At 57.7% G+C, this 18130-nt stretch overlaps 1 protein-coding gene across 3 annotated transcripts in view; it reads left to right on the forward strand.

Annotated features, from left to right (window-relative positions):
• AGAP3 (ArfGAP with GTPase domain, ankyrin repeat and PH domain 3) overlaps positions 1 to 18130 on the forward strand; it is a 107698-nt gene that overhangs the window by 47903 nt on the left and 41665 nt on the right. For 2 of the 3 annotated variants that reach the window (XM_068176982.1, XM_068176971.1), the window contains exons 7-9: positions 1608 to 1735; positions 9502 to 9657; positions 13411 to 13503. In XM_068176982.1, the coding sequence (XP_068033083.1) occupies positions 1608 to 1735; positions 9502 to 9657; positions 13411 to 13503 (377 nt within the window). Of the gene's footprint in view, positions 1 to 1607; positions 1736 to 9501; positions 9658 to 12019; positions 12160 to 13410; positions 13504 to 18130 lie in introns of those variants that run through there. The other variant, XM_068176987.1, reaches the window with a different exon arrangement.

Genomic DNA, 18130 nt, shown 5'->3' on the forward strand with positions numbered 1-18130 from the left:
GCCAGGTCTTGCCAGGTGGTGGCCCTGGCACAGGCAGGGACAGTGCCCTAGGCTGGGCTGTGTCCTGCAGTGTCTGGTCAGCTCCAGGACTCCCTGAGGTAGGCCTGCCCTGAGGGAAGGTTGGCTTGGTCCCCTCATGGCAGAGCCCCCTGAGGTGGGGGCTGGTATGGAATGTGCCTTCTGCCCTCTTGGCTCCAGAGAGGTCTGGTTAAAGAACTTTATTCTCAGGGTTACCCTCACAATTCCTGTCTGCAGCATTCTGGGGTTCAGATTCGGCAGATGCCAGGACAGTTTGCAAGGAGCCATTGGTGTGGGGGGCCTCGGTTCTTTGGCTTCATTTTGAGGGTGTTTCTGTACCAAGAAAAGGTCAGGGGGCCCCTAGCCATGGTCACCTTGGTGATGTTCCTGCGGAGGAGGAGTGACCCAGCCCTGGTCCTGCAGGGTGCAGGAGGGTCAGCAGATGTGCTGCCCTGTGGTGTGGGTGACTTGTTGAGCTTCAGCTCTGCTGCAGATCCCAAGTGCACAGTCCCACCTTTCCTCTGCGCTGAGCACTGGAGAGGGCAGGAGAGGACAGCGGTGGCTCCATGGCCCAGGACCTGTGGCTGGGTGCTGTTAGCATTGTTGCTCTCCGTCGGCCCCCTCAAACATGGGGCTGCAGGCCCAGGCTCCAGCATGAACTGCCAGGGAGGCTCTGGATCTCCTGCCCAGGGGTCATCTCCCATGCCAGTGCTGGCTGAGCACACTGTGAGCTCCAGTCCCCCAGGGGCCAGGAAATAGCCAGACACAGCCCTCAGCCACTGCTGGCTGGCAGGGCCTGGCAGAGGCTCTGCCCGTCAGTTATCCCATACCACTGCTGCTAATGAGGCATTAACCGTGAGGCCAGTGAGACCACACTGGAGGGATAACATCTCCCCAGTCCTGAAATGAGGCACCTTGAGGTGACCTTCCCCTTCCTGCGCGCCGGGCCCAGGCTCTTCTACTTCCTGAACATCAGCCAGATTTTCTGGGATAATTTCTGCCATCCCTTAAACCAGTCTGTTCCGGTTTCTCTGGTTGCCACACACAGCTGTGCTGTACTACCAGAGAAGTGTGCCCTGCCCGCAGAGCCTGAGCAGCCCCACTGCCCAGTGTCACTGTGAGCACCAGCACCTGAGCATCACTCAGCGTTTCAAAGCAAACCCAGTGCTGCAAGTCTGCACAGAGGAGGTGCATGCAAAGGTCCCTAGTGACCCACCAAGGATTCTACAGAGAACCCCTCAGGGTGTCCCTTCACAGACCCACAAGGCCCAGACTGATGGAGGTGGCGTTTGCCCAGGCAGTTCAGTCCAGTACTTGGCTCCTGGAGTTGCCGTGCAGGGTGACTGAGAGGTGATGGACTGCCCAGGGGTTCTCCTGCAGCAGGCCCGGGCTCGTGGTGTCCGTGGGAAGTTGCTGTTCTGTGTGATGCCCGAGAGGGCAGGTGGAGATCCTCTGGGGACTCAGCCTGAGCAGTGCAGGCAGCACATCAGTCAGGGGAAGGGCCTGGCTCTCCCTGAAACCCTCCAGAAATCTGTGGGGGTGGAAACTGCTTTCTGAAGGCTGACCCTGTCCCTTTCTCCCTTTTCCAGTGGCTCAGAAGGTGGTGGCTCTCCGGAAGAAGCACCAGCTGTCCATCGGCCCCTGCAAGTCCCTGCCCAACTCACCCAGCCACTCATCTGTGTCCGCAGCCTCCATTCCTTCTGTCCACATCAACCAGGTGGGGAATGGGAACGGGGAAAGCCAAGGACCTCTTGTGCTGTCCACACCCTCAGCTCAGTAGCCAGCAGTTCAGCTTAGACTCGTACCGCTGCTCTGGGCTGGCTCTTTGGAAGAGCAGAGTGGTGTCGCCCTGCTGCTTCTTCCATGGCCCAGGGCAGCGGTGGCTGCCCCTTCCCTGGGAATGTCCCAGGCCAGCTTGGAGCAGTGGGGCTTGGAGCAGCCAGGTCTAGTGGAAGGTGTCCCTGCCCATGGCAGGCGGTGGAATGAGATGTACTTGGAGGTCCTTTCCAACCCAAAGTGCTCCATGATTTTATGGGCGTGTGACAGTTTGAGGCTTGCCCTGAGGTCAAGTTTCATGCCTAACCCTTTGGGTTTGGCTCGTGGTACTTTGGCAGGCAGGCAGCAGAGCTGTGTGTGGGAGCTCTTGGGCAGCACAGGGCTCTGTGGCAGGGGCTGCTCTGGCTGCCCCAGCTGGGCGGGCACAGCTGCTCAGCTCCTGCCTCCCCCCGACTCGGAGAGCTGATGGCCTACGTGCACATGCATCTGAGGGCTTCTGAGGGGGTGTACCTGTGGACAGGTGGGTTCAGTGATGAGCTGCAGGAGCAGAACAGGGAAGGAGGTTCCCTCCCCTCTGCCAGAGGAAGGGCTCTGTGCTCTTGGTAAGGTTTGCAAAGTCTTGGTGCGGGGAGGATGGTGATGTTCTGTGATCCTGGAGCAGAGCTGAGGCAGGACAGGCTCCATGGTGAGGGGCTGGGGGAGGAGATCGTTCAGGCAGCCACCTCACTGCGTTCAAGCTTTCCTACATTCCCAGTGCCCACAGAAATGCTGGCTGGGTGACTGGTGAGGAAGAAAGGAGAGATCCTGGGCTCCATTGCTCCCCAGGGCACTCAAGGCAACAGATTCCATCTCTGCAGCAACTGGCATATGGATTCACAGGGTCTGTGACAGGGACTGCAGGAAATCTGCGCTGACTGAGGGACAGCACATGTAGCTGATGGGTTTTCCTTAAGGGATTGTTGCCTTTGAAGCTCTGGGTGTGTCAGAGCCTCCTAGCCCTGGGAGGACTCCTGAGCCCCCACCACAGGAGCCTGTCCCTGCACAGACCTGAGCCATATCTGCAGCCTACCTGATTGTAGAGGCTTCTAAATCTAGATTGCAGGTAGGTGAGTGCAGGTTTTTGCAGAGCCCTGTGCCACCTTCCTGGTGCTCCAGGTCACCTGGATACCAGCAAGTTCAGGTAAAGTCTGTGTGCAGGTGGATGGGCTGCTGGGGAAAGCTGCAAAGCCAGGTTCTGTCAGAGTGTGCTTGTGTCCAGAAAGGTGGGGACAAGTTCAATGGGAGACATCCAAGGTGGAGAGCAAAGTCCAAGGAAAACACAGATTTGAGTGTCTCTGGTAATTTGAGGGTTTTATTAGCAAATTGTGTACAGTTTGAGCCTGGTTGGGAAGGAGAGGCCACCTGTGCTGGAAGGGAAGCAAGAGGCTGCTGGCCAAGGTCAGCATTTCTCAGGGGAGCTGGACACTAGTTTAGTGTTTTCTTCCATGTCCAGAGCATGGGGAGAGTCCCAGTAAATCCGTGTCATTGGCACTGGCTGTGTCAGGCAGGCAGCGTGTTTGCTGTGAAGCTGAAAAGCGTTCCTTGTGCGAGGGATGGGGCTGCCAGACCCCCGGGCTCCCCTGCTGGAATCCAGTCACTCAAGTGACTGTGCTTGGGACCTGAAGGATAGCAAAAACGTCTGGGAGGGAAGAGACCCCAACACAGGAGGAAAGTAAGCACTTGACTGGTGTAGCTGAGGAATGAGTGCAGAGATAGGCCAAACCTGACCTAAAGTACACAGGTGTGACATCAAAGAGCTCCTTAAAGAAAGGCAGCACTGTACAAAAGGGGTGGATTTAGGACTGGCTGCGGGGAAGCAAATTTTGGAAGAATTTTCTAACTGCATGTCATGAGCTTTGTGAGGAGCTTGCTCAGAGCCGTCCCTGCTTTCCTCTCCTTTCCTTCCCACAGAGCACCTCTCAGCACGGCTTGCAGACGACGTCTGTGTAGAGGTGAATTCTGGCTGCCTGCTCGGGGACAGACCTTTGCTCTCTGTACCTTGCTGTGCTCCTGGCTTGGCTGGAGGGACGTAGGGAGCTGTGGTGGGAAGCAGAGCTGTGAAGGGAAGTAACGCAGCGTGCAGCTCGCACGGATTGCTTGGTGGCCTGTGCCCTTCCCCAGACCTGCTCTGTGCCTGCCCAGTGACCCCTGCCCCGGCAAACCTGGGCCCCACAAGGGTGACCAAAGTCACTTTGTGTTCCTGGCTCTTGTGTGGTCCCATCACAAACCCTCTCGGTGCCAGTGACCCGTGCAGCAGTCTTTGCCCCTGGTGTTTGCATGTCTCTTCCCCATTACTAAGGACACTTCTAAAAATAGTGAAGCAACGGTGAGTGATCCTAAAATGCCGTGAAGTGTTTGCCTGTTCTTGCATGGTCTCAGAAGTGAGGTTCTGGAGCTGCTCCCCACTGTCCTCGGGGAAAATCCAAGTGGCTTTGGGAAACAAAATCGCCCATAACTGATGGTTGTGAAAGGGAGCTGGGCAGAGCAGCCCACACGCTCAGGTGTGTGCTCAGGCTGCCCCCGTGGGAGGGCACCGTGCCCAGGTGGCTACTGGGGAGCAGTGTCCTGTGTGCCCTGCTCCTGGCCCTGCAGGACATGGTGGGGCAGCTCTGGGAGGGGGTGGATAGGCTCGCCCTGCCAGGAGGGACCAATGGGAGGGTGACAAGGTGTTTGTGGAGCTGTGCTGAACTCTGTCATACCTGAGGGCCTGGGGGCTCTCACCGGGGTTTCTCATTTGCTTTTGCAAGTCAAAGAGCAGTAACTGGCACAGGGAAAACCAGAAAAAGGCTCTCAAGGAAGAGTTTAGGAGCACAGGACTTAACATGGTGATGAGGTGGAGAGAAGCTAGACAAAAAACACAATTAGGAGCTTTGCCTTGTGCCTCAGGTATCAGTGTGTACAGGTGAGACATGCACTTGGGACTGAAGGATCCCCTTCCCTTCCAGTACTGCCTGGGGCGGGGCAGGAGGAGTCCCTGGAGCAGTGGGACTGGCATTTGGGGGTCAGGAGGAGGCCCTGGAACAACAGGATTGGCATTTAGGGTCAGGAGGAGCCCCTGGAACTGGGATTGGCAGTACTGCTCTGGCCCATACTGTGGGGACAGTGCTGTCCTCTGGAGCTGCCAGCTGAGAAGGCACTTTTCTTGGAATGGGAACAAGGAGTCCCCCACAAAGGGCTTCTTATGGTAGGTAGGAGCTAGGACCCAGCCCTGCCCCTTCTCTTGTTCTGGAGAACAAAAGAACAACTTCCAGAAGAGGGAACAACTCTTCTGGAAGTAGCTTGACACTGCTGGCTGAGCCAAACAAACTTTTTTGGACATGGCCACTACTTGTCTGGTCTGTCAGTTGGACCAGTCCAGCGTGGTTACTGGGACAGGAGGGACTCCTGGTTACCCATCTGTCTGGAGGATTCCCTTCTCCTGAGACAGTGGTGCTGTGGATGTGTCCTGGTCTCCTTGCACAGTACATGATGGTCTTGGGAACCAGCCAAAGGCCCTGCCTCCATTTCTGCCTTTGGGAGTTTGGGGTTTTTTCTCTTACTCTGCAGCAATGCCTGGAGGATGTTGCTCCATCCATGGGGAGGGAAAGGGAGCTGTAGGAGCAGGTCAACCCTGGTCAGGGTTTTCCACCAGCTCTCATGAGTCACTAGGTGTGCTCGGTGGGTCCCTGACCCTGGCTACTGTGCTCAGCATCAGTCTGGAATGGCAGGAGCCAGGGCTAGCCCTGGAGTCCTGCATTCCCTTGGGGACACAGATCTGTCCCTTTGGCCTTCCCCGCAGCTTGAGGGGTGTGGGTCTGCACCTGCTGGAGCAGGCACCTGGGTGTTCCCCAGAACCAGCCCCAGGGAAAGCTCTTGCCAGCTGCCTTGGGCTCTCCTCTCTGTATCTTGCCTGCAGCTATTGCTGAGTGAGCAGGTTGGATGGGTTTGGGAATCCCACTCCTCACTTGGCCCCGACTCCCACCTTGCTCCCTCCTGGCAGCTCCTGGCCCTTGCCTACAGGGAGGGGATGGGAGTTTCTCGGGCCAGTGGGTGCTTGCAACACCTGCAGAGTTGTTCTACCTGATTTCCTCAGTTTTGCTGCCCCATTCTCAGTCTTTCTTCAGGGCCTCTGGGATGCCTTTGGGAGTTCCCCAGGCTGTGGGTGAGTCAGTTTTGTGTTTGCTGTGGGATGACAGTTTGTCTTTCTGCCAGGAAACTGGTTCCCAGCAGCTGGCAGGAGGTAACACAGGTACCCCATGCAGGTACCTGACAGGTTGGTGGAGGGAATTGGGTGCCCCCCTGGGCCTTGGGAGCTGCTGCCATCCCTGCCGTGCTCTGGGCTGCCCAGTATGATGGCTCTTCTCCAATGGCCTCGGTTTGCCTTCCTGCACAGGCTCTTGGGGGGCACTGGGAGGGCCTTCATCCAGGCTTCAGGGAGAGATCAGATGAAAGAGGTGGAAAACCAAAGTTTGCAAGTGAAATGAAGCCCCAGGGGCAGCTCACCTGAGCTGGTAACAGCGCTCACTGGCCTACTGCGGCACGTTCCGTCAGAGTTCGGGAGCTGCAGCGGCAGGCGTTGGCATTTCCTCATGGAAGCCCGTGTCCCGCTGCCTGCTCGGCTCATGGTGCCCACTTTCCATCATCCTTATGCTGCTCTGGCTTCTCCCTTCTTCCCGCAGACCCCGGGTTGGTGTTTATTGTTTGTCTGTGCTCTTGCACTCAGAGCCCTTCCCAAACTCCTTGTTCCGCCTCAGGCCTTGTTACGCCAGGAATCACTGCCCTGAACTCCAGCTGAGTTCTGCCCTTCCCAGGCACCCTTGGGCTGCTGATGCTCTTCCACCAGTTACACACTAATGGGAAGGATTTGTCCCACAGGCATTTACCAAGTTTCCAGTTCCCACTGTGGTCTCAGATTCCAGTGGTGACCACAGGTTGTTTTTCAGGTCCACTAACAAAGTATCTGACAATAGCAGACACGTGGTACTGCTCCAGACCTGTCATCTTGTTCTCCCACATCCCTGAGATTTGTCCTGTGTCCCTAGATCCCATGGAATTTAGGGAGCTCCCTGCTCCAGCAGAGCTCAGGATTGGCTCAGGATTGCCAGAGCCTCTCGCTATCTTTGAAGGACTTTCTCCTCTGCCCCCACACTTGTGGCAGCTTGCCTTCATAGCCTGATGTGAGCCATCCTCCAGCCCCAGAGCCCTTCCTGAGGTTTGGTCTGTGGGACATGGGAGGCTCAAAGGCCAGTGTCCTTCATCACTCAAGGACAATAACCTTGGCTCCAGCACCAGGCAGACTTACAGGCTAAGGAAAGTTATTCTGGCCAGACAGAAATGACTCACAGGACTGCAGGGAGTAAGTAAAATATAAACCAGGGTGTAGCAAAATTTCTTCCTTGATGCTTCAGTGTCCATCACCTGCAGCCCACAGAGTTTGTTCCAGCTGCTCTGTCAGGAGCTCAGACTCTGCAGCCTCCTCGGAACTGGCTCCTCTCCACAGTCACAGCATCGTGAACGTGCAGCCAAGGTCACCGAGACATGCCAGGCATGGCCAGGAGCTGGTCTTGGAGGAACAGCCATGCCCAGCTCACTGTTCCATGTGGCAGGTTGTCTGTGCTGCAGCATCCTCCTACTCTTCCTAGCATAGGAATATTTCACTTCCTTTGACCTAGTTCACACGTGATGAGCCAGTTAAACACAGACTGCGCATGTGTGACTCGCTGGCCCTGGCTTTCTGCAGCTCTTCTCCTCACAGCACCTGCGGAACTCCTCTGTGGGCGTTGGACCCGAGGTTGACAGGAGCTCTCTCTGTTGAAGGTGCAGAAGCCACTGGCAGGTGACATGTTGCTTCACCCCTTTGTGTCCCTGGTGGTCCCCCCTTCCCTGGGACTTGGCAGCAGAGCCTTCTTGTCCAGCACAGGGTTCCTCACCCTGCAGAGGAGCTCCCAGGCGAACTGGACAAAGTTCCCAGCCTCTTGTACTTGTGGAAAAGCACAACCAGGCCATGTTCCCTCTTGTCCTGTGTTTCGGGACTCCAGAAATGTTCCTGTTTCCAGATAGGCTGGGATGGTCTGAGCCATCCACGTGCTCACAGCATGGAATTCCTTTCCTTGGTCTGCCTTCGTGAGGAGGAACCTGAAACGCTGCTTGGGTGGCTTTTCCTCTCTTAAATTCTCATTGTGTGTCTTCTCCCATATCTCTTGTTAAAGATGAGGGGATCCATGGCTTGGGTGAAGGTTGCACCTCTCTCTGAGACAGGGCTGTGGGTCATGGTCACTGCTCTGCCTGTGCAGCCCCTTTCACACTTCTCTCAACTGCTTGTCTCAGAATAAGGCTCTGATCCCACTGGGGATGGGGGTCTCCTGCAGAGCCCCTTCAGCAGATCATCACCCTGCATGGGCTCCACTCCTGCTCAGAGTGTAGGCGGGATGGAGGAAGTCACTGGGCTGTTGATGCCACCACTCTGTGAGTGTGGAGCTGGGAGGAGGCGGGCTGCCCCTTCTGGGGCGCTGGAGCTCACCCGCCCTTGTAGGGGCAGCTCCTCCATGTGTTTCTGAAATACTGTTCAGAGCTGCCATGTGCCTGTCATAGTGAGATGTCCTGGGCTGCAAACCTGGAATGCCTCCGTGCCAGTATTGTTTCTGGGGTGTCCCTAAGCCCCTGTCCAGTGGCTGCCCACACTTGAGTGAGCAGCCTTGTCTGGAAGAGATGTGTTGGTGACTTGGTTGTGTGGTTGGATCTTCCTCTTGCCGTGAAGTCCAGCGAGGTGTTGGTGAAGCCCCTTGTGTTCCCAGGCACAGGCCACCGCAGCCATGCCTATGGTGGTCTGCAGGCACGGGAGGTGTGTGCCAGCCTTGGGGTCTGCTAGAGAGACCTCCAAACCAGCAGCATGGATGGGTTTCACACAGAGGTTGAGCTTGGGGTGTGGCACTCTGTGCTTCAGGACACAGGAGAGTTGAAGGCTGGAGTCCTGGGGACACGCATCCCCATTCGCATCTCGGCTGTTCTCATGGAATGGGAATGGATGAGTGGGACTTGGAGCTTTGGGCTGCCTCACAGCCTCATGTCTGAGGGGCTCAGTGGAGAGGAAGGGAGTGACTGCCCAAGGAGAGTGACCCTGATCCTGTGTTCTGGGAGCAGGTGGAGGTGCCCTAGCTGTGCCCCTCTGCTGGGCACAGCTACGTGGGACCCTGCTGCCTCAGGCCTTGTTCTACATCTATGTTTGGAAGGGCTTCAGGTGGGTTTCTCTGGCCATTTGCTGCCCTTCTCTTTGATTTCAGGACTTGAACATTTTACTGATGAAAACACTAGAGCAGAAAGAGGTGAAAGGCTTCCCAAGCCCCTCTGTTGAGCAGGAGCAGTGCCTGGCAGTAGATGTCTCTCTGGGTTGCCCAGAGAAATTGTGAGCTCCCCATCCCTGGAAGTGTTCCAAGACCAGGTTGAATGGGGCTTGAAGCAATCTGGTCTAGTGGAAGTTGTCCCTGCCCGTGGCAGGGGGTTGGAACTGAATGGTCTTTAAGGTCCCTTCCAACCAAAACGATTCCATGGTTTTTTGGATGTCACCCAGTCCCAGTCCTGCGCGGCACGCCATGCCCTGGCACGAGGCCACGTGGGGCAGGTGGTGTTCCTGCAGTCGTGCCGCCAGGTAGCCTGTCTCTGACCTCTCTGACCATCCGTCTCCTCCTCCAGGCCACCAACGGTGGAGGAGCCTTCAGCGACTACTCCTCCTCTGTGCCCTCCACCCCGAGCATCAGCCAGCGGGAGCTGCGGATCGAGACCATCGCTGCCTCCAACACCCCCACCCCCATCCGCAAGCAGTCCAAGCGGCGCTCCAACATCTTCACGGTAAGAGGCACAGGGAGCCCCGGAGCTCTGGGGTGGGTTTTCAGCAGGGGAGAGGGCAGGGGAGTGGGTCACGGCAGCCTGAGCCCTTGGGCTCTCCTGCATGGTAACCCGTGCTGTGCTGGCAGGAGCGTGTGTATGGGAGGGACCCGCGTGTGCAGGGACCGTGGTGCTGCAGGCTGCCTCAGGCAGAGTGGGCGTGCATGGGGAGCATCTGGGAGCAGGAGATTCCTCACACACATGGGAGTGTGCAGGGTGCACTCATGTGGGTGTGTAGTGTGTGTGAGCTCCTGCTCGTTACAGGGAGTGCAGCTGTGCGTGCACAGCACCAGTGACTCTGCTCATCCTCTCTTGGGGCTGCGTACCCCAAGCGTGGCACGGAGCCCCTGCTCGGCAGGCCTCCTGTTGGGTGCTAGTGATGCTGTGCCAGTGGTGCTGTGCAGAGCTCAGCACCTGGCACGGGGCCCCTCTCACTCCTGTTCCTGAATCCTGCGTGACTTGAGCAGCGCACGTGGGAGCTGCTGTGGGCGTTGAGGGAGGGAAGACAGAGGGGAGGCAGCAAAGCTGTGGGCCCCAGGTGGAGCAGGGTACGTTTACAGCCCTCAGCTGTGCTGGTTGCCTTGCAGCCTGCCTCTCTGCACGCTCTCACACCATGCACACGCCGTCCACGCAGTGTGCACGGTCCTGCCCTCACACTCACCCTTGCTCTGAGCACAGCCATGAGTGTCCCCTCACTGTGAGCACACACGTGTTCCAGTCCCCTGTCTAGTGCAGGTGTAGCCTCCGTTCCCTGTGTACATGTGCAGGCTCCGGCCTTGATCCTCTCCCCATCTCAATGTGCTTTCCAGCCACCATTGCTCAGCACACTGTGTCTGCTGTTTGTGGAACCAGCCACAGCAAAGCCATTGTACCTGTTGTACTGTGTCACCCTTGTGACCAGCCGCTATTGCTCTGAGCCCAGACCACGCAAATTCAGTGTCCTGTGCCCCGTTCCTGTCACTGCACCATTGGCATCCCAGGTTCCCCACTCCTCGTGCTGGAATGTGCCCATCTCCCTTGGCTTCTGACATCGTGGCAGCTTCTGCGCTGACCTCCCAAATAGTCCGTGCATTCCCCCAGCTGCATCTCATGCTCCCCACCTCTCTGTGCCTGCCCCAGGCCCACGCTCACCCTGTTTGTGTGCTGTTGGCGGCTGGGCTGTGCTCCCCACCCCTTCCTGCCAGCGCATGGTTGTTCCCTCGCTGCCTTCCCCGTGCTGTGCCCTCCGGAATGCCCGGTAGCTGTCGCGTGTCCAAGCCCACGCTCCCCGTGCACGCAGCGCTGGCGGGTGCCTGCCCCGGGCCCCGCCGTTCTCTCGCCGTGCTTGCTGCCGTGCCGGCGCGGGCGCTCGCGCTGTGCCAGCACCCGTGCTGCTCGCCGATGCCTCTGGACTCGCCGCCGGCTCGCGTTCACGCTCTCTGGAGCCCCGTGCTCGCTCTCTGGGGTGGGCACACGCTTGGGGGAGGAGGAGGGCGGCTTGCTGCGGGGCTTGCGCTTGTTCGCTGTGGATGTCATCATGCGTGTGGGGCTCTCAGGCGCTCTCTCATCCTGGGCTCACGCTTGCTCTCCGCCACGGGCTCACCTGTGCTCACTCGCCGTGGGGCTGGGGCTCACCTCACCTGCTTGCTCGTGTGCTGGTGCACATCCATGGCTCACGTTGACGTCTTCACCCATCTGGTCGTGGCAGCAGCAGCAGCTCCCGACACCACCCACAGTGGGACAGGACCAGGAAGGGCAGGAGGGGAAGGAGAGGGCAGGCTGTTTTCTGCCACTAGCTTTTCCCAGGCAGGCAGCGCAGGTGTAGCCAGCAGCCTTTGTCCTTATAGGGTCCCCAGGTGGGCACAGGCCTTCCCGAGGTGCAGTGCTCGGCCCAGCTCTGGGAGCTGCTGCAGCCCCAGTCCTGAGCTATGCCTGACTCCTTTGCTCCTCTTCTCCTCTCCTCCTTCTCCTTTCCTCCCCATCCTCCCCGTTCTCCTCCTTCTCTTCCTCCTCCTCTCCTCTTCTACTCTTCTCCTCTCTTCTTCTACCCTCCTTCTCCTCTCTCCTGCTCTGGCTCCTCTCCTGCTTCCCTCCCACTCCCCACTGGATCGCATTCCCCTTTGTGGGGTCTGCGTGCCCCAGAGCTCCAGATGGAGACAAACTCTGCGCCCAACCGCGCCTCGAGGCGCCCACCCACTCCTGTCCCCAGCCCCAGCCCCGACTGCTGCTGCCGCCGGCGCCCACTCCGTGGCCTGTCCGTGCTGTCCGCTGGCACCCATCACTGACAGACTCGTGTCCGTGTTCTGAGTATAACTTGCCAAACTCTTTATTCTTTCGATATTTGCAGATATGTGCCACTGTTTCCAACTTTTCATCAACAAAAAGGCCTTTCCAACTCCTTCCAAATTAGAAGATCCAGGTGGTTACACACGGCACCTCTGTACAAATTCTCTCACTTTTCATTGCCTCTCCAGGGCCGGATAAGGGATGGGCACTGGGATTGATCTAAGATTAGAGGCTCGCCCGCCCTCCAGCCAGCATGGGTCCCCCCCTCGGAGACACGCAGGAGCCTTTTAAATCCCCCCAATGTAAAGTCTAGGAAGCGCTGAGACGGCCTGCGCCTGCACTTTAAGCTGGGACATTTCTGGGCCTGCTGGATGCTGTCTAGGCACTGCCCTTTCTCGGGGATGCCAGGCGGACGACCCTCCTGGGATGGGAAGACCTGCAGACACACCGGGACCGGGCGACAGCCGCGCATGGAGCTGGATGGGCCAAAAGACGCTTTGCTGCTGCCTGCGGGAGCCGCTGCAGCGCCTGCCGCTAGCGCTCCGCTCCTTCTTCCCTCCTGCACCTCTGCAGCCTGCATGGACTCCTGCTCCTTCTCCTCTTCTCCTCGCAGCCGAGCAGCCATCTGTGTCTCTTTAGTTTTCTTCTCTTTCGATCTCTTTGTTTGGTTCTGGGCCCAAAATCTGGTGAATCGGTGTCCCAGGCGCGCGGGGCTCGTATCCCTTTCTGATCCAAAGCACACGGGGCCCTCCTGGACTGAGGGGGTGTGTAGGACGCTCCAGAGAGACGCTGCCGCTGCCTCCTGCCATTGTTGTGATTCTGAATGTATTGGTTGTGCTCCATGCCATGTATGACTTGATATTTCCCTCTGTCCTAAGCACTTTGAATGAGTTCTGCTCAACAGACTGTAAATTTCATATTGTATTTATCAGAGTTTGCTCTCCCCGCGGCCCTCGGGCGCTGGTGGGTCCCGCTCTCGCCGCTCTAGACGTGTGGTAGATATTTATTGTCCATGCTCTTTTGTAAGGGGCTGGTATCTGCCCGGTGACCTGTGCTACTTTGTATGGTGCAAGTGTGTTACCAGAATAAATCTGTTGGATTAGTAGAGGTGTGAGTTCCTTCACTGCCTGACCCTCTCCTGCTTCCATCCATGCTCCACCTGCATCCCATGCCATTTCTGTCTGTCGCCATGTCCTGTGTGCCCCACGGGAGGGGGGGCCCACGCAGCCCCGCTCTGCCAGGAGGAGGACAGCTCTGCTTGCAGTGGGGGGAGAGGAGAGCTTGCTGGGGGGCTGGGCTGGAGTGTCCCGAGTGTCCCTAGAGGGGCCGGGTGCTGGGAGAGCTGGCCTGGGGGAGAGCAGAGTGGTCTGGCCTGGAGCCTGCTGGGGACAGGGGACCGTGCGTTCCGCTCTCTGCGCCCAGCTCTAACCGCCGCTGTCTCTTCTCTTCCAGTCTCGGAAGGGCGCGGACCCGGAGCGCGACAAGAAGGTGCCGGAGTGCAAAGCGGACAGTATTGGCAGCGGGCGGGCCATTCCCATGAAGCAGGTTCGATGCTCCCCCTTCGCCCCGCTGCGAGAGCAGGGTCCAGGCAGTGGGGGCTGGTCGGTGCCCCTCTGCCACGGGGGGCTGCACACCCGCCGGGCCCGGCAGCGGGCGCGGTGCTGGGGGTGCTGCTGGGGGCCCTGTGCCCTGGGGGGCTGCTGGGGGCTGCTGGGGGCCGTGGCAGGGCGCTGCTGGAGCTGTGGCGGCGGCTGCAGAGCGGTTCCAGCAGATGGCATCCATGCCCCACGCCCGCTGCAACCTCTGCCGCAGCAGCCTCTCTCTGCTCCTTTCTGCTCCTCTTCCCTCCTGTTCTTTGCACTCCTGCTCCTGGCAGGACAGGAACGGGATTCCCTTCTTCATGGGCTACTACAAAGAGCACAGTGCCCACACCGTGAGCCGCTGGGAGTCTAAGGGAGGCACTGCTTCCTCCAGCAGCAGTGTGTTCTGCTCCTGCCTCTTGGCTTCCAGGGAAACTTGAACTGCCGGGATCCAAACCAGAGTGTTGCCTGCCCTTGTGTCCATCACTGGCAAGCAGTGATGGGTGACGTCCAAGCGAGCCAAGTGGTGTGGATTGGCTGGATGGTGTTTCTACCAGGATTTCCTTGCATTACAGGAAAGACTGATCTGGCAGTTTGTGCTCCTGCCTTGCATGTTGTGCCCCCGTTGTGGATTCATTTACCCCCTGTTGGCCCCTCTGTGCCTCATGGGCTCCCCAGCGCTGCCAGGGCTGAGTTGCACAGGGCCAGTTGTGTCCCTGCATTGCAGGAGTGCTGGGACATGAGGCAGGAGAGTAGAGCCCACATCCCCACCAGGTTCTGGCTGCCTGGTGTGATTCCATGCTGAGATTCCATGGGGAAGGACTCAGTGAAGCCAGGCTAGCTGAGGAGTGGAGTGGTGGGTCAGAAGAGAGAGACCCTGCTCACTGCAGGAGCTGCCAAAGCTCCTGCCCTTCCCTGCCCATGGAGTAATCCTGGGGCAGGTTTGTGCAGGACTGTTGGTGCCCCGGGCGAGGAGCTCTGCTGAAAGGAGGGTGGTGTTGGGAAGGCAGCCTTGGGAGGGCTGGCTCTGGAGCCAGAGGGAGCACTGACAGGAGAAGCAGTGCCAGGGTGGAGGCTGTGGGATCTCACACATGGGGACTCTGCTCCTGAGGTGCCCAAGTTTGGCACAGCCCCAGCAGGAAGAGGCAGCCCAGCTGGTGCTGGGCCGTGCCCTGCTCTCTGCAGCACAGGGCTGTTGGTGTGCAGTGGGTCGCTGTTTGTGGTGGGTCCTTGTTGGGTTGTTGTTTGTGGTGGGTCATTGTTGGTGTGCAGTGGTTGTTGTTTTTGGTGGGTTGTTGTTTTTGGTGGATCACTGTTGGTGGTGGGTCCTTGTTGGTGTGCAGTGGGTTGTTGTTTTTGGTGGGTTGTTGTTTGTGGTGAGTTGTTGGTGTGCAGTGGGTTGTTGTTTTTGGTGGGTCGTTGTTTTTGGTGGATCATTGTTTGTGGCGGGTCATTGTTGGTGTGCAGTGGGTCGTTGTTTGTGGTGGGTCATTGTTGGTGTGCAGTGGGTCGTTGTTTTTGCTGGGTTGTTGTTTGTGGTGAGTCGTTGTTGGTGTGCAGTGGGTTGTTGTTTTTGGTGGGTTGTTGTTTTTGGTGGGTTGTTTTTGGTGGGTCATTGTTGGTGTGCAGTAGGTTGTTGTTTTTGGTGGGTTGTTGTTTTTGGTGTGTTGTTGTTTTTGGTGGGTTGTTTTTGGTGGGTCATTGTTGGTGTGCAGTAGGTTGTTGTTTTTGGTGGGTTGTTGTTTTTGGTGGGTTGTTGTTTTTGGTGTGTTGTTGTTTTTGCTGGGTTGTTGTTTGTGGTGAGTCGTTGGTGTGCAGTGGGTTGTTGTTTTTGGTGTGTTGTTGTTTTTGGTGGATCACTGTTTGTGGTGAGTCGTTGTTGGTGTGCAGTGGGTCGTTGTTTTTGGTGGGTTGTTGTTTGTGGTGTGTTGTTTTTGGTGTGCAGTGGGTTGTTGTTTTTGGTGTGTTGTTGTTTTTGGTGGATCACTGTGGTGGGTCATTGTTGGTGTGCAGTGGGTTGTTGTTTTTGGTGTGTTGTTGTTTTTGGTGTGTTGTTGTTTTTGGTGGGTTGTTTTTGGTGGGTCATTCTTGGTGTGCAGTAGATCATTGTTTTTGGTGGGTCGTTGTTTGTGGTGGGTCACTGGTGGTGTGGAGAGTCATTGGCTGAGGTGGGTTGTTGTTTGTGGTGGGTTGTTGGTTTGCAGTGGCAGTGCCCATATGCTCTGGTTTGGGGTCAGCCCAAGCTGGGCAGCAGGGGAAGTGGTGTGTGGCTATTCTGGTGAGGCAGGGCAGGCTGAGAGCAGAGCAGCTGGAGCCCTCAGTGAGACCTGACTTGGTTCCCCAGATCCCGCTGCTGCCTGTCGAGGGCTGGTCCTGAGAGGGACCTGACAGCCTATTGTGCCTGGACCTTTGGGCTCCTTTTCCCAGGATGTCCCTCCACTCAGCAGGGCAGGATGATTCTTCACCTGCTCCTGTGTCTGTGCTGCTGACAGGGCCTGGCCTTGCTGGTCTGCCAGAGGCTGTGTTGGTTTAGTGGGATTAAGTCATTCCATGGTGTTCCCGTGTGAAATGGGGAGAACTGGGACCAACAGAGGCCCAGCTCTGCAAACACAACCTCTGTACATCCTCTCTGGGCAAGGGGGAGGAGATGCCAAACTGCTGCCTGCTTCAGGACTAAGCAGAGGAACCAGTTCACAGCAGCAGCAGCTCACAAGGAGAGCCTGGAGCAAAGAGTTCCCACAGGAGATCCAGGTCCATGCTGGGTTCAGGACTGGCACCTTTTCTAGCCAGAGTTGCGAGAGGTGGTTTCACAGAGATCCTGGCAGATCTCTGGGAAACAGATTTTTACAGGAACATACGACATGGGGGAAGTGGTGTTTGACAGGTGGACACTGACTTGTTCCAGCAGATATCAACACGTGGCTTGTGGGGAAGGGCTTGTCAGGGGGTCCATAGTGAGGTTAGCACTGCAGTTTGGCACATTCCTGCCGTGGCCCTACACCACCAGGTGTGGCAGCTTGGTACCACCAGCAGGGAGAGGAGCAAAGACTCTCAGGAGGTGTAGCTCTGTATCACAAAGGTTCGGGACAGGGGATGGCTGCTCTGGTCTCAGGTATGGGCCTGCCCCTTCTGGAAGATGGTGGAGGTCTCACTGCTTGCTGTCTCTGGGAGGCAGTGGGAGAGGGGGGCCTTTAGTTAGTTTTCCTCTTAGACCACTCGTTGGTCATGCCCAGCTGTAGGAGCAGAGAAGCTGGCAGGTTTGGGGCTGTGAGTGACAAATGGGCAGGATCTCCTGCCTGGGTTTGTGGCCAGCATTGGACTGCTGGGCTTCCCTTGGCATGGGCACTGCTGGGCCGGCACGTTCGGTGCTGGGGCTGCTGGCAGGTCACCTCGGGAGCAGCTGGGTTCCTCTGCGTGGGAGAAGGAGGCTGGTCTGTGCTTCCATTGCCAGCATGGCTGACGGCAGCGAGAGCTGTGGGGCAGCAGGCTCACCCATGGCTGCAATCACTGTGATCCATGATCTCTTCCTGGTCTCTCTGAGGACAGAACAACTGACAGCCTTCCTCAGCACGTGGAGTCTGGGGTTTGCATGGAGCCAGGGAGCAGGAGGCTGGGCTGGGTGCTGCAGAAAGAGAAACACTGGGGAGCCTTGGCTGGGGAGGGATGTGTTTTACTACTACAGGGTGCTTGGTTGTCACTTGTCACTGCCTTCTCTAGCACAGCACCTCTGGGTGACCTGATGTGTCTCCCTTATGCATGTCTGGAAAAGATGCAGCTCCCCAAGGGGATAGGTGAGACTGTGAGTGTTGGGGCCTCCCTACACCTGGAACAGCACCTACACACCCTCCAGGCAGCTGGTGCCTCTGCCAGGGCTGCTCTGTGCCAGGGATTCGGTGTGCTGCAGTGTCCTTTTGGTGCGGGTCCTGCAAGGCTGGAAGAGTTCCCTCCTAGCTGGACACTTGTCTCCGAGAAGTGGGTTAATTAGGCCGGGAGAGGAGGCTTCCTCAGCTGTTTGTTACCAGGAATGAGCTCCTAATTGCACATCCACCAGATCTTTCTGGGAAGGCTGCATGGGGCGTGCTGGCAGCCCGAGGGTCCCCTGGCCCCTGGCCTGGCTCTGCTCGGGCTGTGCACTCCAGCAGGGCCCAAGGCGGGTGACTCCTCCTCCTTGGGAGCTGGGATCATGCTGGGAGCTTAGATTACATTTAAATTGCCATTTGCATTTTCCAATCAATACGCGACTTCACAATTAAGTTTGGTGTTAAAATTCTTAGCAAAAAGTGAGTGGAAGGGAGATTTGTGGAGTAAACGAGTCCTCTGGGGGCCATCGCCGCTGCCTGCTTCATTACGCTGCATATTGCTGCTGCTGCTTTTACTGAGCACCGGCACAGCAGCGCGGCACAGCCGGCACGGCCGGGGAATGCGGGAGAGCCGAGGACACTGCGGAGGGGAACAGGGTCGAGCTCTCCTCCTCCTGTGTGTGAGACACGGGAAGAAACTTGTGGAAGAGTTGCTTCCTGCGAGTCCTCCCACGAGGTGCACAGGGAGGTTGAGGAGCACCCGCGTGCGCCGGCACAGGGCTCTCGGGAGCC

This window comes from Anomalospiza imberbis, chromosome 1, assembly GCF_031753505.1.
Source record: "Anomalospiza imberbis isolate Cuckoo-Finch-1a 21T00152 chromosome 1, ASM3175350v1, whole genome shotgun sequence".
NCBI lineage: Eukaryota > Metazoa > Chordata > Aves > Passeriformes > Viduidae > Anomalospiza > Anomalospiza imberbis.